We start from the raw sequence: 20,081 nt of genomic DNA, 5'->3' as shown, positions 1-20,081 counted from the left end.
CTGGAAATGAAGGTATGACATAGTGAGGTGCTCAAGCAGGGGCATGATCTGACCCCCCTGAGGTCAATGGCACCTTTGTCAGTGGCTTCATCAGGTGACAATGAGATAACTAAGCTGCATAACTTAGTTGTTATGCTGAGCTCAGTACTCACATAGTTCCATTGAGTTAGTTAAATGTGTTGAGCACCTCATTTAGTGGGTCAGATATAGCAGGTGCCAGGTATGAAGTGCAGAACCTGTAGCACTCAAGCACTAAATGAGGTGCCAGGTATAGCAGGACCTGTAGCACTCAAGTGCAATGAAGAGGACACATAATGCATGTCTTAATCTTTAACAGGAGAGGTAAGGACCAGTAAATGAAGGTCTATCTGACTTTATTTAATAGGACAATAATAAGGAATTTTAATAAGAAGCTTATTAGTTACTCCAGCTATTAATTACAACCCAAGCAGGATGTGAAACCACAGTTGATAGCATGTCAAGATTCCTGAGAATAATTTTTGAAAGGTGGCAATTTTAGTGCTTAAATGCTGTTGGAAATTGCAAAATCACATAGAACCTCATTTCCCACTGCCTTGCATTTTGTACAGTGACCTGTGCAGAGACAGAGTAAATGCTACCAAATAAAACTGATAGCGCAGGCATGAAATGACCGTACCAAGCTCAAAGGAGTGAAGAATTAGCCTTAGACTCAGCTGGAGCTGGACACAGCTCATTTCACTTCAATCAGTATATTATCTTTCCCTTGGTGGGCAGCAGGATTTTTGTAATACCACTAGACATTTACAACACCTATATTGACTTTTCAATTCTACTCAGCACAGTGCCTTTATAGCACTTAGATAGGAAATATTAAAGGTGAACTTAACCATCATGGCTAAGAACTTCTAAATGTGAATGTGAATGGCACCCACTCTTGCTAATTATAGGGTGCTTATGATTCTTTTGCAATATTTTTTTCTTGTTTAAAATTCCCTACTCTACCCTAATAGTAACTATAAAATACCTTTGATCTGCCTTCACCCCTCCTTAAGGTATTTTACTGAAGTGTTTATATAGTCCTGAGTCAAATCCAATAATTTGTCCTTATTAGGACTGCAGGATAGCTGTTCTCCCTAGGCTTAACTCCTGTTTTAGTTTTCCTATACTAATGTTGTCCTATCTGCTGTAATTTTTAGGTCAAGAACTTTATAAAATTACTTACTTTCCTCCGAACATGTATCATAAGTCTAACAATTTACTAACTTTATCACTCCTGCTACTGTTGGCTTTCTCTTCTGTCAGATACTTCAGTAGTTTTACTCCTTGCTCTTCTTGGTCCCCTAAGATCAACTGTAGCTAAGTGTTGCCCAAAGCCCGTTTTCATATCAGAGGCATGGGACTTCCTGCAGAGACTATTAAGCCATTGACAGCTTTGAAGATAAAACTTCCATAACATGTGGTTCATGACAAACTCTAGTTTCTTGACCACAAGGTACCCAGAGTCGTTTCATTTTCTCCAACCCTTGTACAAAGCTTAGAGCTTTACAAAGTACATCTGGGAGAATGCCAATGAAAAAGGGTTGTTCCAAAGGCAGGGTCTGAGAACTGGGGGGCATCTTTAGGCCAGCTCAGTTTTTTTATCCCTCACTGTTTTCAGCTGAATTATTGACAGTGATTGCACTGAATTAATGACTTAAATGTCTTGTCTTCTTACATACCCCTGCAAGGATCATTTTTCACTAAGAACTCATCAAGTGCCATCCAGCCACCTCCAACACGAACCATAACTGTACTTCGTAGGATACGAACAAGACGCAGTTGCTGAGAGTCACCAAACTGAAACAAGAGGAAACACACTAAGGTTTTCAATAATTCTCCAAATTGTGCATAATAATTACAGCTCTGAAAGGCTTAAATCAGCCATTTAAAAAAATCTGGCTTTAATTCTTAATAATTGGTAAAAGCCAAAAATCTTATTTATTTATGCAAACTACAATGTTAAGCTTTTACTGCATTAACCCAAAGGAATATAGCAAGATTGTCAAAAAACGCTGCAAGGCTTAATTTTATGTTTAATTTGCATTTTTTCTGATTCTTGTAAGAGAAGCAAAAATTAGTAATAAAATCATTATATTGGTTATGATTTGTATTTGTGCAAATGAATGAACACTTTATTATTAGTACCTTCACTGAACTCTCTTTGTAACAGTAGTGATACAGTTTCCAATGATATGAAGCTTTCAGCTGAAAAGTGTGGCAAAACAGTGTAAATAATAGATCACTGGCCTAGAATTGCAGGTGAATGAGGGATGTTTTACATTGCTCCCCTGAGCAAACCAGCACAGGGACATGGAGTCATTGTAACAGCTTTATGCCAACCTCCTCTCAAGGGGTGGGTACAGGTGCCATTGCTGGGAAAAAGGGGACAAGGTTAGGATAACCAGTGATCCTTGGCTTCTACACTGCCCCTTAGTGAGACTGACAGTCTGGCAGTCTGGCATTAATTACATGAAGAGCAGCCCCAGGATTCATTTACCCCTACGTCTGCACCTGACCTAACCTGTGCTACGTGCTTCTTCCCTTAGACCTGAGGATTGCTTCTAACACATCATTCGATTTTGAAAAGCACACAGCAAAATTAGCACGTGGGTCCTTGGTTCAAATTTGGATTGATGGAACAGTGACTAAAAGATTCTCCTATCTGATTATTTGTTGGGTTGTGAAAAACAACTGTTTACTTTGATCTATTTTGTATTAATGTCAACATGAAACACAATCACCATCATAACTGGGACAGCTGCTGCCAATCTTTGCATCAGAATTCAAGGAGTCAAATGAACTAAACTTTGGTACCCTAAACAAACCAGAAGCACTTTTGTTTAGGTGAGGAAGGGAATACTGTGGAAAAGCTTCCACAACTGTACCAATGTGCTGTACCTTGTACGAATTAAAACAGAACAGTTTTTGTTTTACAGCATTATTGACTCAGACCTTCCACCAGATTTTCAGTTGCTTAACTTTCACAATTCCCTGTAGGAAGCTACAGCGTCATCAAAACTGAACCAGGCAGATCCCGCACTTTTTAGCTGATGCCACTTAATGTGCTGATTTCAATATCCAATACTCAGGCCAAATCCTGCCCTCAATGGGACCCAAATGCACCTGGGGCAGGAGGGGCCATTAATTGTGGTTGAACCATACCCATTTGCTCCAGTGAAGTGCCTGAAATGCTTTAAAGCCAAAATCACACAAATGTGCTCCTTGCTTGTTAAAAGACTTTGGATTGAGAGAGGACTGCAGGAATATTACTTCTGGGAACCAAACAATATCTAAGCTTAAAATATCAATTCAAGGAAGACTTTATTCCTAATGACCAAAATTTAAATTTAAATGAACATTACCTGAGGTTTTTATTTTGATCTATTAAATAGGTTTACATTCAGCTGTGACCTTAGGTGCATACATCTAATAAATGATTCACCAACCAACATTAATTACTTTGTTTGGTTATTCAGGAGTAGGTTCTTCTTTATGAAGTTCTTAAGTTCCTCTTTTTCAACAATTTAACTTCTCATATTCTCTGCCTTTTAGCCAGACCAAGGCTTGAAACTGGTCTGCTCTGCAATTTATGCAGCCAGTTTGGAATGAAAGAAATGAAAACAGTCCATATTTGAACTTCAAGCTTCTGCCAACTTCTGAAAGATTATTTAATAAATACCACAATGTTTCCTATTAAAGATACCAATAATCCACTGCAGACTGATTCTTCCTCAGTATAACTGGATTTCTAGTTTAATGCAATTAGATCTTTCATAGTGATGCTAAAATAAGTCACTTTATAAAAGAAAAACATGGGATTTTGCAGCATAGAGCTGTTATACATAGCATATAAAAATGATAGGAAAATGACAGAAATTCACTGTTTGTAAATTATAGCTGAAATGCCAAACTGACTTAAAATTTAAAAAAATGCTGCTCTATTATCTGGTTCCTTTAAAAGTAATACCCTTGAGGAGACAATGGGAAAAAAGGTAGGGGTGAAAGGGCATCCTGAAGCAAGAAACATTTAAGAGCATTTAGAGCAACACTACAGCCAACCAACACTGAATTAGTTTAGGATGAAATGATGAAAAAAGACTGGCCATTGCAAGCTGAATGACTATGCATTAAGAAAAAAACAGAAATTCAAAACACAATCCACTGGTTTATACCTGATTTCCCAGGAAGAACTGATAAGAAATGGAAAATGGAAGAAAGACATGATTAGTTTACAGGAAATTCTCTACATGAGTCTAGAATACATGCAAACTAACACACATACTAGAACTGCTAAATAAGTATCTAGGTTTAGAGATGTGCAGGTAATTAGTTTTCCAGAGTATGAGCACTGTTAGATTTGGTTGCCTTCTTGTTGCTTTATTTTGTTTTTTAATTAGTCTGAAGACAGTCAATAATCTCCCTCATCCAAATACTGAGCACTTCATCTGAAAATGTTCTCATTATTGAACCTGAGAGTAAGAAATTACCTTCTATGCAACACTGCAGGTTTCTCTCTGCAAGTTGAACTGATCTGAGAATACCTGGCACATTTCCTATATAGCTACTAAGATGAAGGAATAGTATGCTCTAGTAAAATAAAAACAGGAAATGAGGATGATACAATATACTTTGGTCAAAGATTTTGAAGTTCCACCTATTTAACCTGAATCTGTTTGCAAAATGTATTATTATTCATATTATTCATAAGTAAAATATCAGTTCACAAATTCACGGTACATGTACAGGATGAACTACTGGCTAAGTCTTTTGGATATCTGGACACAAATATTAGTCCTGATATAAGTTTAGGAAAATCACTAAAAATACAACTGTTTGTTGTAGTTTGACTGAAAAAAAATGTATACAATAGGGATTTTCTTTATCAGCATATATCTCCTAATACAAATTATTAATATAAAATTTAATGAAGCTGAAATTACACATTTTATGGACAGGTTTTGAGCAAACATATGAAGACCATACCAAGTTCCTATAAATTAAAACAGTGCAACTGTTCGTGTAGCCCTGAGGTCTTGTGAATGTTCTGACTCTAGGAACTCTGGAAGCATTTTGAAGACTTACCCTGTATTTGTTATCCCCAATCTGCTCCACTTGGAATCGCTTTGCACATTTACATTTAGCTACCTGCCTTGTAACCTGCCAAAAACACAATCGGAATAATTGTTTTACTACTAATATCATATCACTGAAGCCTTAAATGATTAGCAGAACTGCAAGTTATTAAGGCTATAAATTAAGTTCATTATGGATTCAAGTATGTGATTCTAATAGAATATGTCTGCTATCTGAGAAAATGAAAAGTACCTCATCTTCAATTTTGTCTGCATCTGTAAGAGGCTTATATGCATCTTTGTTCGGATGAAGTGCTGCTACAAATTCATAGTAGTCAATATAACCATCACCATCTCTGTCAAAGATATCAGCTACTGCACTCATTTCTAGTCGACTGGTAGGGAATTCTGTAATCCAAAAACAGCACCAGGAAGTAAGACTTAGGGCTTTTCAAACCCATTACAGTGGCTGGCTTGATCACCAATCTCAAAGATTTTTGGACACTAGCAACAGTTAATGTATGCTAAAGTACCAAGCAAGTATAAACACATCTCTGAAAGGAAAAGTGTACCTCCAATGCTAACTCACGTTTGGATAATAATGAAGGTAATGGCATGTTTTTAGGAGAGAAACATTACACTGAATGTGCCTAGCAGCAGATTTAACTTTAAAAAAAAGCTTTCGAGTGACACACAGATCTAGAGTCCTACAGCATTCTTGACTTCTAAAGTTCAAAGAACGTCACAAATCTACAAGTCATGCTGTTAGTGGAACAAGATCATACAAGAATGTGAAGGCAAATTAAATTCTGCAATTCAAGACCTGCCTCCTTTAGAAACTTGTGCCATTGCTTTAAAAATGGAACAATACATCCTGAAGCCTTCATTTCAGAACTCCAGAGCCAGAATAACAGCTCACTTATAGACCTTTTATAAAACACAGAGAATTACAATATGTAAACCATCAGCTCAGCTGGTGAAATGTCTGTAAAATAACTAACATTTAGCAAGAACAGGATTATCTCAGGTAATAGTTTTAGCTGGTAGTAGTAGCAGTGTTTTATTTTTAAATGCAGGCCAGCCATGCAAGGCAGCCACAGTAATAGACAATGTAAGAGTATATTACATTGTTACATTGTATACAATAAGGATTTTCTTTATCAGCATGTGTCTCCTAATACAAATTATTAATATAAAATTTAATGAAGCTGAAACTACACAATTTATGGACAGGTTTTGAGCAAACATATGAAGACCATACCAAGTTCCTATAAATTAAAACAGTCCAACTGATCGTGTAGCCCTGAGGTCTTGTGAATGTTCTGACTCTAGGAACTCTGGAAGCATTTTGAAGACTTACCTTGTATTCAATGTAAGAGTGACTCCCCACCTCAGGGGAAAGGTATTTGGATTATCTCAGATGCACATGAATTCTTATTACTGTGTGGGATGCTCTATACCAAGAGTGATCAACTTGAAGCACTGGTGCCACAAGTGGTACAACAAGCCTCTGTGTGTGGCATAAGGCAGACTGGGGAGGGGATGAGCAGCACAGTGGAGATAAGGGAGTAGAGACCAGAACACCAGATCAGGCAGTGAGCACAGGGCAGAAAGCACAGCAGCAGCTTGGTCAGGGGGAGCAGGGCAAGGAGCAGAAAGCTGAGTAGCAGATCAGTAAGGGAAGGGAATCAGACTGCCAGTTGAGGAGGGTGCAGGGCTAGTTTGTGGCACGCTTGCCAAAAAGGTTGGCCCCACTGCTCTACTCCATGTGCCATCAAGCAGGAACTGAACCCTGAGCCTTCAGCATAAAGGCCAGTATCTCTACCACTTCATATGCGCCAGATACTAGACAAAGAAAAGATAACATGCATTTAGCCAGTGTGTTATGTATACACCCCTTGTGAACCTATATGCTTTCTTTAATCTGACTGATTTAAAAAGAATACCTAAATTTAAAAATATTTCGCAATAAAAAAATTATTGTCACTTGTGATTATAAAATGGAAAGCAAATATCTGATATAACACCAAAGGCTATGATGGATGAGTGTATTGCCAGTAAGGTATTGTAAAACACAACTAATTCAATGGCTAATATAATGTAAAACCTACTTGAAGAAAGAATTCCATCAATAAATTCTTGTCTTGTTATCTTTCCATCCTGATCTTTGTCAATCCTCCTAAAGAAGTCCATTACACGAGATTTCTTATGGTTCATCCATCTCATGTATTTCTTCCTCCAGATATCAAAATCAAAGTTTGCAAATTCCCTTAGCTTGGTGAAAGAGAGATGACAGAGATTATTTTAAGTATAAACAAACAACAGTTTAAATTACAGAGTCCATATCTTCATGCCTTTAAATAATTGGTTCCTTAAAAAGATCACATTTCAACGGGGAGATTTTGAATCTATTCACTGCTAAAATAAATTAATAGGTTTTTTCATACACACATCAGGTTGTCTCCACCTAACCATATATCATTCAGCAAAAAAGAGCCTTTTGTTAAAATCATTTTTATCAGGAAATTCAGGGTTAAACAAGACTATAAAGAGAATATAATATATTTGATATTTACTAACCTCTTCTAGTCTGTCCAAAGCATCATTAAGCTTTCTTCTTCTTTCCAAGGCGAGAAGCCAGACTTGCTGCCATTTGCTGACCAATAGGTTTACCCTTGGATTCTTGGTTTCAATTTGTGCCTGTGTTCCTGATGGATATAGGCCTGGTGTTGGAGAACGTTTTCCTATTGAATAGGATACATGTTTCTTTAATTTATTTTTGTCCATGTCCCAACCAACTGAAATGAAACAAATGCTCATGCAAAGGACACCTAAACCTTCTTGCAAAGGCTCCCTCCAACAACAAATAATGAGCCCAAACTTGGTATGATTCTAATTAATTGGAGTTTTGGCAAAGTGAGGGTTAAGAGAAAATATTAGTTAAAATATCTAAGACTTGTCTACACGTGAGAGAGAGAGTGTGTGTGTGTGTGTGTGTGTGTGTGTGTGTGTGTGTGTGTGTTGTCTGTGTGCATTAAGAGAAACAAATTTGATGAATCTCTTGACTCTTTTTACATGAAACTCAAAAGCAGAGGAGCCTTCCTAGTAATGCCACTAAAGTTTTGTGTGTAATAGGACACTGGGAAAGCATTAAGTGGAAGTGTTCATGGTGAGTCATGATTGTGGTGGGTTGCACTGTGTGACTGGATATTTTATCTTTTGGATGACCCAATAGAAAGAAATCCTAGCTAGCTGAAGACCATTACAGAGCTCTTGGCCCCTTCTGCCAGAATAGGGTTGTTAAAATAAAATGATGTTATGAAATTAAACATTTTGAGGAAAGTATTCAAAAGTGCCTCAGTCTAGCCCTTAATGATCCCTGAATAATTTAATGTTAAGAGTCATGTGCACTTACAAATGATTACACGTTGGCACAAGACTGACATATGCATACTCTCTCTAGATGTCAAAACCATATTTGTGATTAGAAAGCCTATCATTCTATAGGGCGTGTATATATTCCAAGTGTGTGCTAACAGACAACTGCTTGAAAGTGTGTATGACTGCACAGGACTGCAGCCAAAATTAAGGGCTGAACTGAGGTTTCTTTGAAAACTACACATAACATTTATTTTCATAACCTGATTTGCTTTAACAAAAACATGAAAGTATAATACACACAAAGCTGCATGTATAAATTAGTACCATATTGTGAAAATTAGGGTCAATATGATGAAACAGAAATAGATACATCTTTTCTATGATGATTTTATGAAGCATACCATAGGTTTCCACTATTTGAGTACAGAAAGAAATATTGATGATTAGGGACCTACTTCATTTGTGATTTCATGGATTTTTTGGAAACCGCGAAATCCGCAATTGTCCACAAAATTAACTGAAAAAATAAAACCTCAATAAAAATAAAAATGCAGGCTCCCCAGTGGGAGCCAGACATCTTCACTGTTTCACAGCCCACTTGGGAGGGGAAGGTGCTGGCTGGCAGTGTGACATGAGGACAGCAAGCAGCCAAGATGGCAGTCGCCAACTCATCCCTCCTCTCTCCCAGAGCCTCTCCATTAATCAGTGGCAAGAGGCAGGGCTGCCAGGAAATGCCTGCAAAAATTGGCTCTTCCTACCACAACCAAGCCATGAAAATTCTTTGTCTGCCTCTACCTACTGATGAGTATATTGCCGGTAAAATATTGTACCGTCACATCTGTGACAGTGACTTATGTCACATTAATAAATATTCAAGTTGCATTGAAGACTAACTAAAATACAGTAGCCTCTGTGTCTGGAAAAGGAATTCTAATTGGTGATGTGTTCATGTTTGGTTATGCGTCAGCACAACCAGAGGCATAACTAATGGAAAGGGAAGGGGGACAGTGCCGAGCCCCAGGCAAAATCCTGCCAGATGTGTGTATGCTGAGCCATGTTGGGTGGGAGAAAAGAGGAAGAGGGCTGAGACCTGGGCCTGAGCAAAACCCCACTACGGGTGTGTGGCGAAGAAGGAAGGGCCGAGATTTAGGCTAAACCCTGGAGGAAAGGTCAGTGTTATCTGCCCTGACAATTCTCAGTGTCTGGCTACTGCTGGCATGGGGGTAGCCCGGGCTGCTGCTGCAGCAGCACCACAGATATCTATAGGGACTGCCAACTACTAATTCTGTTATTAAGCAAACAAGTTTGTCTTCATGGAACCAAGCAAACAAGTTCCTCGTCCTCTCCATGAAAAACATATGACAGATTATTTGGAAAAATTAATGGGACAAGAAGTTCACCCTTTTTACTGAACTTTTCTGATGGTAATCACACCGAACAGTATAATCTTATGAGTAATCAATCATTTATACTGAAAGAGCAGTGCTATGCATGACCTCCCAAAAAGACTTCATTACTTACTTCCTGCTCTCCCTTTATCCAGTACAGGAATATGAGAATGCACTGCAGTGAGCTCAACTGCCTTCCTTTTGTGAGTCTTTGTAACTTTATCCACATCAGGCTGTTTTCTGGTCATTTCCTCCATGAATGTCTGCAATGAAATGGTGGCTGCTCAATCAACAATTGCCAAGAGTAATTGGCAGCAAACACAAGTTCATACAACAGACAGAATATCAAGGTAGAGGGATGGGAGCTACTTACCAGAAAACTGAAGTTGGAGATATAGGAGATTATCAAAGCATTAGAGTTATGTATAAAATGAATGTTTTGCAGGCAAGAAATACTGCTCCTATGGACATCCACCAACATTGTGGCAGAGCTGTCCAAGGAAGCCAACTTAGCAGTACTCCCTGGCTGTTTGAACTGCTGTGGTGTGATGAACAAAAGACTCTGGCTCACAAAGAGCAAGCAGGCTCAGATGTGCAAAGGAGTTTGCACAATGGTGCTTGTTACATTGTCAGTTCCCTGATGCATTACAAGGTCAAAGGTCACCTGAGCTGCATAGTTCATTGGGCAGGGCATACTAGTTTCTGTAGCCAATGGCACACATGGGAGTGATGTGGCCAGAATCATTTCCAGCTGCTGCTGGCTCCTGAATTGCCAAGGACCCTTTTACAGCTTGGTCAACTGGGGAACACACACTGGTGTAAGTCTAGAGCAGGGCTTGGACTTACGCCTCAGAAGTTAGAGTGAGATAACTCCTGAACCACTCTGCCACTGCACAAAATATTCATGTCCAGATGAGCACACAAATGCAGTTTACAATGCCTCAAAGCTGTTTGAGGCACAAACCGCATGTGGCATACATGCACCCATTTATCGCGCTAATTTGCAGCATGGTGCCAAAATTTGGCACAAATATATACTGCTGCTATTTCTGCTGCAGCAAATGCATCCTTCTGCACATGCATGCTCATCTGGATGCACCCCAATGTGACTAAGGAACCAAAAAGGCTTTTGAAATTACTATTTGAAACTATTGCTTTTTTTCATGTTCAGTGTTCTTATTCCTAAATAGCCTATGCATGTTTTCAAGGGTTGTGGGGTGGGGTTTTTTTGGCTCCATCTTGAGTGAAGCTGGAAAAAATCACAGGGACACAAATACAGAACTGTGCCTCTGGAAAATGGATAAGATATTAAACATATACTAAAATAACAGAACAAATTTGCGCTCATTTATGAAACAAATTTAAGAGGTGCAGGTCCATGTGAAATCCTTGGGACACATTGTGCTTTTTGCATGCCTTGCCTGATGTTCTTTTGCGTGCCTTACCTGATGTTCAGCAATGAGTGCTTTCACTTCCTCAATCTCCTGGGGGATGACTTCTTTATCCTTTTCACTCAAAGTAGTTTCTGCCCACTGCAACCAGGACAGTAAGGCTTCCAACAATTCCTGATTAGCAATAAGTCCAGCCAAGGCTACTGCCAATCTCTGTTGATGTTGCTTAGCCCACGCGAATACCTTGATAAAAAAGTCAATTTGTGAACATTTCCGTATCTGGTAGTATTTGAAGGTGCCTTTAAAACTACCCTATTCACTTTTAACCCAGAGCTTCCTCCCTCCTTTCACACTTAAACATATGTGTTCAGATTATCAGAAGTCCTGAGCACCTGCTCTCCCATTTTGACCACATTCTGTCATAATCTTAATAATCAGACATTAATAAACTTTTACAACAGTGACTTCTGGCAGTACATTAAGGACCTACTCCCACACACCATCACTCAGATTAACAGTCCCACTGAGGTCACTGGGAATACTAGTTTGAGTAAGCAAATTAGATAGAATAGCCCTCCTTTTGGACACTGCTGAAGCTGTATTTGGCTACTATTGTATTTTTTAAATTCTAACACAGCTACAACATTTCAGCTTAAGAAGCTGAGTTGTAGTCTACACAGCATGCCCATTAACTACTTGCTGTAGCCCATAAAAACCCATTGGGTGTGTCCAGACAAGCGTGGGTGTGTGGCACATTTGCAGCACCACATACTGCACAGTCCAGTGTTCTCCGTGCTGCAAGGGCACACTGTCTGAGCATGCACTGCACCGGTTTTTTGATCAGTGCTGCATACGCTCAGGCAGTGCGTGCTCCTGAAAAGCAGAGCTGCTGAAAAGCGGAGCTGTGTTGTGGCTGCTGGCCAGGCTCTGCGCAGCAGAATCTCTGTGGCTTCAGCCTCAGGAGGCCTCCAGGACCCCAGGTAAGGCTGCTGGGACCAACACAGTGCTGGCCCCAGCCTCCCTTACCCCATCTGGGGCAACTTGCCATGTGCCAAAACACGAGTGGCACAAGCATTCCCCGGGGACAAGTAGCAGCGGCATAGGGTGCGCCGCTGATACTTGTCCCTGGGGAACCAAACATCCACACACATGTCTGTACATGTACACTGCATATTTTAGAAAACTCCACCAAATTCAATGAGGCATTTAAAAAATATTTTGGATTTGAATATTCTCTAAACATGATTATTACTAAACAAGGACTGCTTTGATTTGAGCCTAAACTGTTTTTTTTTCTATTAAAGTTGTCCCCTTAGACTAGCATTTTTCAAACTGTTTGGGATTATGCAGTAAAGCTGGCCACTCATGCACCCTTTCCATCGCTTCCCCTAACTACCAATTGGCTGCTGCTTCCACCTGCTGCTGATTGCCCCTGCTTCCCCTGCCACTGTCCTGGCTTTACACACTTTCTAGGGACCTTTCATACTCCAGTTTGGGAAATGTTACCTTAGATAAGGGGAAGGAGGTGTGGAAGGGAAGCGATTCGTAAAAGCAAACCTGACCAGCTACTTTAGTTATTCTTTACACGCTCTGGAAGACCATTATGAAAGTCTGGCTTCTCCACATAAGCCAGCTTGCTTATTTGAACTGTTTAGCTATCAACAGCTGGATCATTTCCTTCCAATGTAACTGCCTTGTTAATTGTCAGCTGTGTTCCCAGCATTTAAAAACTGACTGTTAACTTCTTAGATCTACTGACCTCTTCAAATCTGGCTCTGATGATTGTTATCCAGTGCTTAATGGTAGTGATGGAATCCGGATGGCAAATAGTGAGGATGGCTTCTCCCATACCTGTTGCTTTATTAAGTTCTGCTTTTTTTTCTTCCAGTTTCTTCATGAATTCCTAAATTAGAAACAATGATTTCAATTAGGTGCTGGCACCAGTTGAAAGAGAAAGAACTGAGTAACTTTAGTTTGAGTTGGGTAAATCTGGGAGGTGAAAGGCCACTTCTGTAACATTCAAAGACTGATCTGATTCAAAGAGCAAGGGAAACAGTAAGATGTAAGTTTATTTTTTTCTATAAGAAAAAGAAAACCTAATCCATATGAAGAACAAAACTAAGCTTTAAAATATGTGCTCTGCAGCTCAGTAATGTGATGTACTCTATGTAGTTTTTAATAGATGTGACCATATAAAAAAATCACAGCATTTCACAAGATACGGTAATTCATATGTGATTTAGTAAGAGCACAGAAGATCTAGCCTTTTTATAATTTATACCAGTTTCAGTATAATGAAGCAATTGGTTCTTGAACAGAGACTGAAAGCATCAGCTATGACAATACAAATGGAAAAAAAGAAAGCAGACTTGATGGGCAGCACCATTCATCTGACTCAGGTATAAAAATATAAGGCTTCATAGACATGGTTAAGTACCTGATAGTTACAGGCACTGCTATCTTGGAAGTCTTATAAAAAATGGAAACATTATTCTATTGCCATGTTCTCTGTCTTTCTGCCATTGGTATTTTGACGAGGAAAGGATAGCAGGATCAAGCTAAAGCTTAAAATATAGGCATTCGTGGACTTATGAATATGAGTTTGACTGCCCAGATTCTTCGAATTGCTAGTTTTCTTTTTCTTTCTTTTTGCAGATTTTTAAAAAACTATTTTAGGATTAAAGGGTTAAAATTTCCATCTATGTTATCTATTTTATATACAATTGCATGTAAGCATTTTTGTAGGGGGGGCTGTGTGTGTGGTTTAGCAGACCCTATATTAGGATTCAACTGCCAACATCCTTCTAGTTTTGCACTGAATTTTCCATCATAGTTCAGTTTCTTTTATGAGGGAGTTAACAAAAACTATCTCTGAAATCTTAACTCAGAAAGGTTGGTATAACCTTTTCCCTCTACCCCCACTGAATATAATCTTAAATTCAAGAAGTTAAATCAAAGAAGCAGCCTGTCTTCTCCTTGAAGAAAAGTGGGATGTTTGTTCAAAGTTATCAAATATTATTTATACTGATTCAAAGACAGCTCATACTTACTATTTCTTCTAAAAGTGTAGTTTAAATAAAACAACTTGCTATTCTGTGCAATTATATTCTTAAATTAAAAATAGCTTCCCTTGCCTCTTGTTTTAAATGCCTACGCTGCCATGAAGACTGTGTCTCTTGCTTGATATGGGGAGAGTAGGCAATTTCCAAAATCTGAATTAGATTTAAATTAGTTTTTGAGTCTGAACCAAATCAGGGTTATGGTTCCAGTTCAATGATGCTGAAATTTTGTGAGCTGTTCTGGCAATATTTCAGCACTAATTGGTTTCTGGAAAGTTAAGGACTATTTTAGTATCCATTGTACTTGAGAGACTGGCAGTATTGCCTATCACCAGGCAGAAAAACAGGCAGACACAAGACAATATGCCTTATACTCTGTCAATTACTCAAAACCCTGATTTGCAAGGGCCCAGGTAAGGGCACTGAGATTTCTCTGAGCAAAGACTGCTAACTCTGTTGAATTCTGTGGTAGTTTAGTGACATATTACAAGGTTGAGGCCATATTCATGTCCTTTATTACCTAATGCAGTACATTAGCCTACTGTTCCTCTTGGTCTCCAAGGACCACGATAAGTGGTTGAAAACTTAATTGCCTAGGACATACAGTCTTCATTAAATCATGTGCAATCTTCAAGAAATGCTAAGTATAGGGGCATAAAAATGGAGCTTTGAGATTAAATACTTGAAAAGCTTTCAATGTGTGGCTTAATATAAATGTATTAAAACCATTTTGCAGGAATTATAAAATGTGCTATGAATGAAGGACACACTTAACCTTTACCTGAATGCAGTCACTGTAATCTAATAAACTGCGTGGGGCAAAACTCAGCACTATTAGACACATGGACACAATCTTTTAAATTAATGTAATGTGTCATGCTTACCTTCTTGTTGTTTCCTCCCTAAACAATTTATATACATGGTGACAGATATCTAATTATCAAATTAACAGCATATAACAGTAATACGTTATTAATGATGTTTCAATAGGTGCCTTTCATTACAAAATTAGGGTGCTAATGTCCCTTATTAATGAAAGTAATTGGCACAATTCCTGTACCAATTTTGAGAAATATTTATGAACATAATCTCCAATTTATATCATGCACAAAAAGTAATGAAAAGATTGAACCCTAACATCAGTAAAATAATACTCAACTAGACCATAGTTTCAATATCATTACAGTTTCTTTTATTATGAAGACAATTCCAAATCAAGATTGCAGTTCCTATTTAAGTCTCTAACTTCTCAAAGAAGAGTGTCCATACGTTTTCTATATGTTCAAGTTAGGGGAATAATAATTCTGCAGGTTGTCAAAAATGTAGCATATTATTGAGGGAGAAATTTTTGGTTCATTGTTGAAGTGTCTTCGGTGTCAAGGAAGCTATTTCTTTTTAAATTCTGATTTTCATAATTTATCAAATTTGTCCATTTAAAAAATATGAATGAGACTGATGCTAAATTTTCCATTAGAGGGTAATTAACAAACTGCAATCTTAGCTGAGGCTTTTGTGTGGCTGTTCATTAATTGAAGATGAAATGCAGGTTCTATTAAAGTCAATAAGAGTTCTTCCATTTATTTAACTGTGGCCAGGACTTCAATTGCACAGTCTTGTATTCTATATAAAAAATAGCAAAAGAATAAAAGGTGACATCTGGAGTAAGTAAAAAGGCATAGTTTACGCTCTCATGTAGATTTTCATGATAACAGAGTCTGACGATACAATTGAACCATCAGGAGAGATTTGGCCAGCTACTGAGCAGACCAACACTATGTTCCTAGTGTCCCTAACTTACACAGCAAACTTTTATACAACTTAACATTGCTTGTTGAATCTTAACTTCTCCCCACTCTTGCCTTTATGGGACCTCAGACAGGAAAGCAGCATGCAAGCATGAGGGAACTAGTGGCAGTACAACCAGGGACCATGAACCCTAATGACTGGAAATGTCAAACATTACATACGTATGTCCTGATGTGTATACTTGAAGTCAGGATACAGTAAGGCTGTCCATGCTCTAGCCAGTTAGATGGTCAAGCCCTATTCACATTCTTACTCAGTTATGTTGTTCACAAGGCATGATAAAAATGTGAGCTTTTTCTACAGTCACAGTTGCATAAAAACTTTCTTAAAAGCAGTTACACATGTATTAGTATTATAACTGCTATTGCAAAATTTACTTTCATTAGTTCTATTGCATGAAAGGGTTGGGGGGGAGGGTTGTAATTTTCTGTATGGAACGAGTTGATATGGCCTTTCATTGCTCCAAATCCAGTTTGATGGTCTGTAATCTAATATCTTCAGTATCCATGTCACTGTAATATTTCACTGCTTAATGCAAGTGAAGCATATCAGCATGGTGTTTCATCATGAGAGAAGGCTAAAGGATGATGGCATCATTACAATGATAGTTAGGGATGACCTTGAAAGAAAACTAGGCAATGGCTTCACTGAATGTGGATAAAGGACAAACATGCTACTGGTATTATAACATCCTGCCATCAGGGGTTACCAATTTACTTTACTTTCAAAAAGGTTTTTGACAAAGTTTCTAAGTGTTTACAACTCCTTTCAAAATACTACTTTTTGCATTACTTACACAGTCAGATAACATGTCTTTAAAGGCACATGTGGTCTAACACTGATGTCAGAGATAGGTTGAACCAAGTTTTAGTTACTCAACCTTTAAAACTCTCATATCTAACTATAAAAAGAGCTGTGAACCATGTCTTGTTGCTGAAGATGATGAGATATTTGAATGGGCTGGAAATATGTTGATGTATTTCATTGTACTTCTACCCTTCAATAAATCTATCTTAAGAGCCAGGATCTTCTTCATTTATCTTTCATACCCTGTGCTGATCTATTAGTGTACGCAGAGCCTCTTCGTCATCTGGGAGGATGCCATGGAAACGAAGGGCCTGCTCAGCCTCAGCCAACCACTCCAAAAGAACATGCACAACAGAGTGAAATTCCTCAGCCTGCAAGAAAAAAACATAGCTGTTAGAGAGAAGATTTCTGAAATAGTGCAGCTCTGGATTCCTCCCCTGCACAACGAAGCTCAGCCCAGATATGAAGTTATCAGTCATGGAGCAATGCAGGCACATTGACTTTCCATTAAAAAGTCAATGATATAAAGCAGTATGTTTTCATAATTGTAAAAATGTCTCAAGCTTCTCAAAAATTGCAGGAAGCCTAAAAGCCTACTCGTGCTTTTAGCAATCTGATTTATAGAGCATGTGCAGCTCAGTTTAGAATGTCATGCCTTCACGGTGACAAATTACACAGGAGGTACTTTCATGTACCAGCTGCACATATAGGAACTATATTTTCTGTGTAGCTGTAAGCATTGCTTAAGAAAAACTAACAGAGCCAGGCTGGGACTGGACCTTTCACAGGGGGAAGAGACAAAGAGCCCTTACCCTGGGGTACCATCATACAAAGACTGGCCATTACTACTGTTTACATGCTTGAAGTATTCCTGGTGGGGCAGAGCACATTACCAACAGGATTCTTGTGCACAGTGGGAATGAGAAACAAGTCACTCCATCCCTATGGAGGTAGCAGTTTGCATAGCCCCTTGAGATGAGAACCAGGAATCCTACTGTGTCAATGTGTGATCTCCACCTCCAGCTACTACGGTGCCTTTCATTCAGGGTTGTGACCCAGTAACTTGATTCATATTGTAAGGTCTCTGAAGCAGACACCATCCTTTGGTACAATACTCAAAATTAAAATAATGGCTACACTACGAATATTCTAAAGATTCTGTGCTGTCATAGCTATATCAGCAATCCCCTAGAGAAGGCGCATTCTATGACAGCAGAGGGCTTGTTTATTTTGCTGACTTAACTACCTCCCCAAACAACACGCCAATGGTTTTGATGGTATGGCTATGTGGCCTGGGCCTGTGAAAAGGTTATCCCCGTGAGTGAATATAGCTATGCTGTCTAAATGTAATGGTGCATATTAGAACTTAATGAGTGAACTCACCCTTGTTTTAGGAATGATATGAGCAATACATATTTGAGAAAACCATTTCATAGAATCATAGAAAATTAGGGTTCAAAGGGACTGCAGGTCATCTAGTCCAACCCCCTGCTCAAAGCAGGACCAGCCTCAATTATATCACCCCAGCCAAAGCTTTGATTAGCCAGGTCTGAAAAACCTCCAAGGATGGAGAGTCCACCACCTCTCTGGGTAACCTGTTTCAGTGTTTTACCACCCTTCTAGTGAGAAAATTCTTCCCAGTATCTAACCTAAACTTCCCTTGCTGCAATTGGAGACCATTTCTCCATGTTCTGTCATCTGCCACCACTGAGAACAGTCTAGCTCCCTCCTCTTTTGAACCCCACTTCAGGAAGTTAAATCCCCCTTATTCTTGCCTTCTCTGAACTAAATAAACCCAGTTCAGTTAGCTTCTCCTTAGAAGTTATGTCTCCCATCTTCCTTACCATTTTTGTTACCCTCCACTGGACTCTCTCCAAGTTGTCCACATCCTTTCTGTAGCACAGGGCCCAAAACTGAACATACTACTCCAGATGTAGCCTGAATAGAGGGGAAGAATCACTTCCCTTGACCTACTGGCAACACATCTACCAGTGCACTCCAGTATGCCATTAGCCTTCTTGGCAACAAGGGCACACTGCTGGCTCATATGCACCTTACTGTCCACTGTAACCCCCAGGTCTTTTTCTGTAGAGCTGCTGCCCAGCCAGTCAGCCCCCAGCCTGAACCGGTACATGGGATTATCCCAGCCTACATGCAGGACTTCATATTTGTCCTTGTTGAACTTCATGAGATTTCTTTTGGCCCAATCTTCTGATTTGTCTAGGTCACTCTGAATCCTAGCCCTACCCTCCAGCGTATCTACTACTCCCCCCAGCTTGGTGTCATCTGCAAACTTACTGAGAATGCACTCTATTTGCTGAACATTTTTTAAATTAAAGAGTTCAACCAGTAAATGTACATATTTTCTCTATTCCTGATGTTTTAAAGGCGGGATTATTTGTTGTTTTACCTGGCGGAGGGCCTGTTCCAGTCGGGTTTGCTTAGATACTGACAGGGCACAGACAGTCTCCCAGCGAGTGCTTAGCTCCTGCATTTGGACCTTTACCCAGGAAGAGTCATCGTGACTGCCTTCTATGAGTTCCCGAGCAGAACGTTTCAGAGCCTGGACACTGCTTGTCCTTTTCCCCAGCTCCTTCTGGAAAACCTAGGAAACACAAATATATCTTATGTGCTCAGTTTTATCAAGGCTTAGCTGTCTCACATATGACAAACAGCTGTTTTGCATAAGGAGGGTATGCTTACACAAGTTGCTTTACTGAAGAGCTGACTACAGTAAAAGGTCCACAATAAAGCATCACTATCTACATGTGCGGTGTTATTAGGCTGGATTAAACTAATTAACTCTGTCATATAGGTACACCCTATATAGAAGAGACAGGACAGAGAAGAAAGGTGGGGGGGTTGTGCTCTATGTCAAAGAGCACCTCACATCATCAAGGATTAGCTTTGGGTTAGAGGAAGGTCGGGCAGAGACACTATGGGTCAAACTACAAAGGGGGCGTGGTGAAAGGGACCTTACGGTGCGTGTTTACTACAGACCACCCAACCAGGGGGAAGAGCTAGACCAGGACTTCTCCAGTCAGCTTATGGAGGTGATTAGGTCAAGGGATGTGATTGTCATGGGTGACCTAAACTACCCAGACATTTGCTGGGAGGAGCAGACAGCCAGGTCTGATCGCTCGCATAGGTTCCTGG

At 39.3% G+C, this 20,081-nt stretch overlaps 1 protein-coding gene across 28 annotated transcripts in view; it reads right to left on the bottom strand.

Annotated features, from left to right (window-relative positions):
• DST (dystonin) overlaps positions 1 to 20,081 on the bottom strand; it is a 428,507-nt gene that overhangs the window by 10,933 nt on the left and 397,493 nt on the right. For 17 of the 28 annotated variants that reach the window (XM_025215834.1, XM_025215826.1, XM_025215830.1 and 14 more), the window contains 12 exons: positions 19,336 to 19,530; positions 17,168 to 17,296; positions 13,013 to 13,156; positions 11,308 to 11,496; positions 9,996 to 10,125; positions 7,674 to 7,837; positions 7,205 to 7,367; positions 5,347 to 5,501; positions 5,104 to 5,178; positions 4,194 to 4,211; positions 2,167 to 2,226; positions 1,701 to 1,818 (listed from right to left, as the gene is read on the bottom strand). In XM_025215834.1, the coding sequence (XP_025071619.1) occupies positions 1,701 to 1,818; positions 2,167 to 2,226; positions 4,194 to 4,211; positions 5,104 to 5,178; positions 5,347 to 5,501; positions 7,205 to 7,367; positions 7,674 to 7,837; positions 9,996 to 10,125; positions 11,308 to 11,496; positions 13,013 to 13,156; positions 17,168 to 17,296; positions 19,336 to 19,530 (1,540 nt within the window). Of the gene's footprint in view, positions 1 to 1,700; positions 1,819 to 2,166; positions 2,227 to 4,193; positions 4,212 to 5,103; positions 5,179 to 5,346; positions 5,502 to 5,521; positions 6,939 to 7,204; positions 7,368 to 7,673; positions 7,838 to 9,995; positions 10,126 to 11,307; positions 11,497 to 13,012; positions 13,157 to 17,167; positions 17,297 to 19,335; positions 19,531 to 20,081 lie in introns of those variants that run through there. The other 11 variants (XM_025215845.1, XM_025215847.1, XM_025215846.1 and 8 more) reach the window with 3 other exon arrangements.

Source organism: Alligator sinensis, unplaced genomic scaffold (genome assembly GCF_000455745.1).
Source record: "Alligator sinensis unplaced genomic scaffold, ASM45574v1 scaffold482_2, whole genome shotgun sequence".
Classification (NCBI taxonomy): Eukaryota; Metazoa; Chordata; order Crocodylia; family Alligatoridae; genus Alligator; species Alligator sinensis.
The sequence above is the reverse complement of the archived record's forward strand: the minus strand, read 5'-3'. Positions and strand labels throughout refer to the sequence as shown.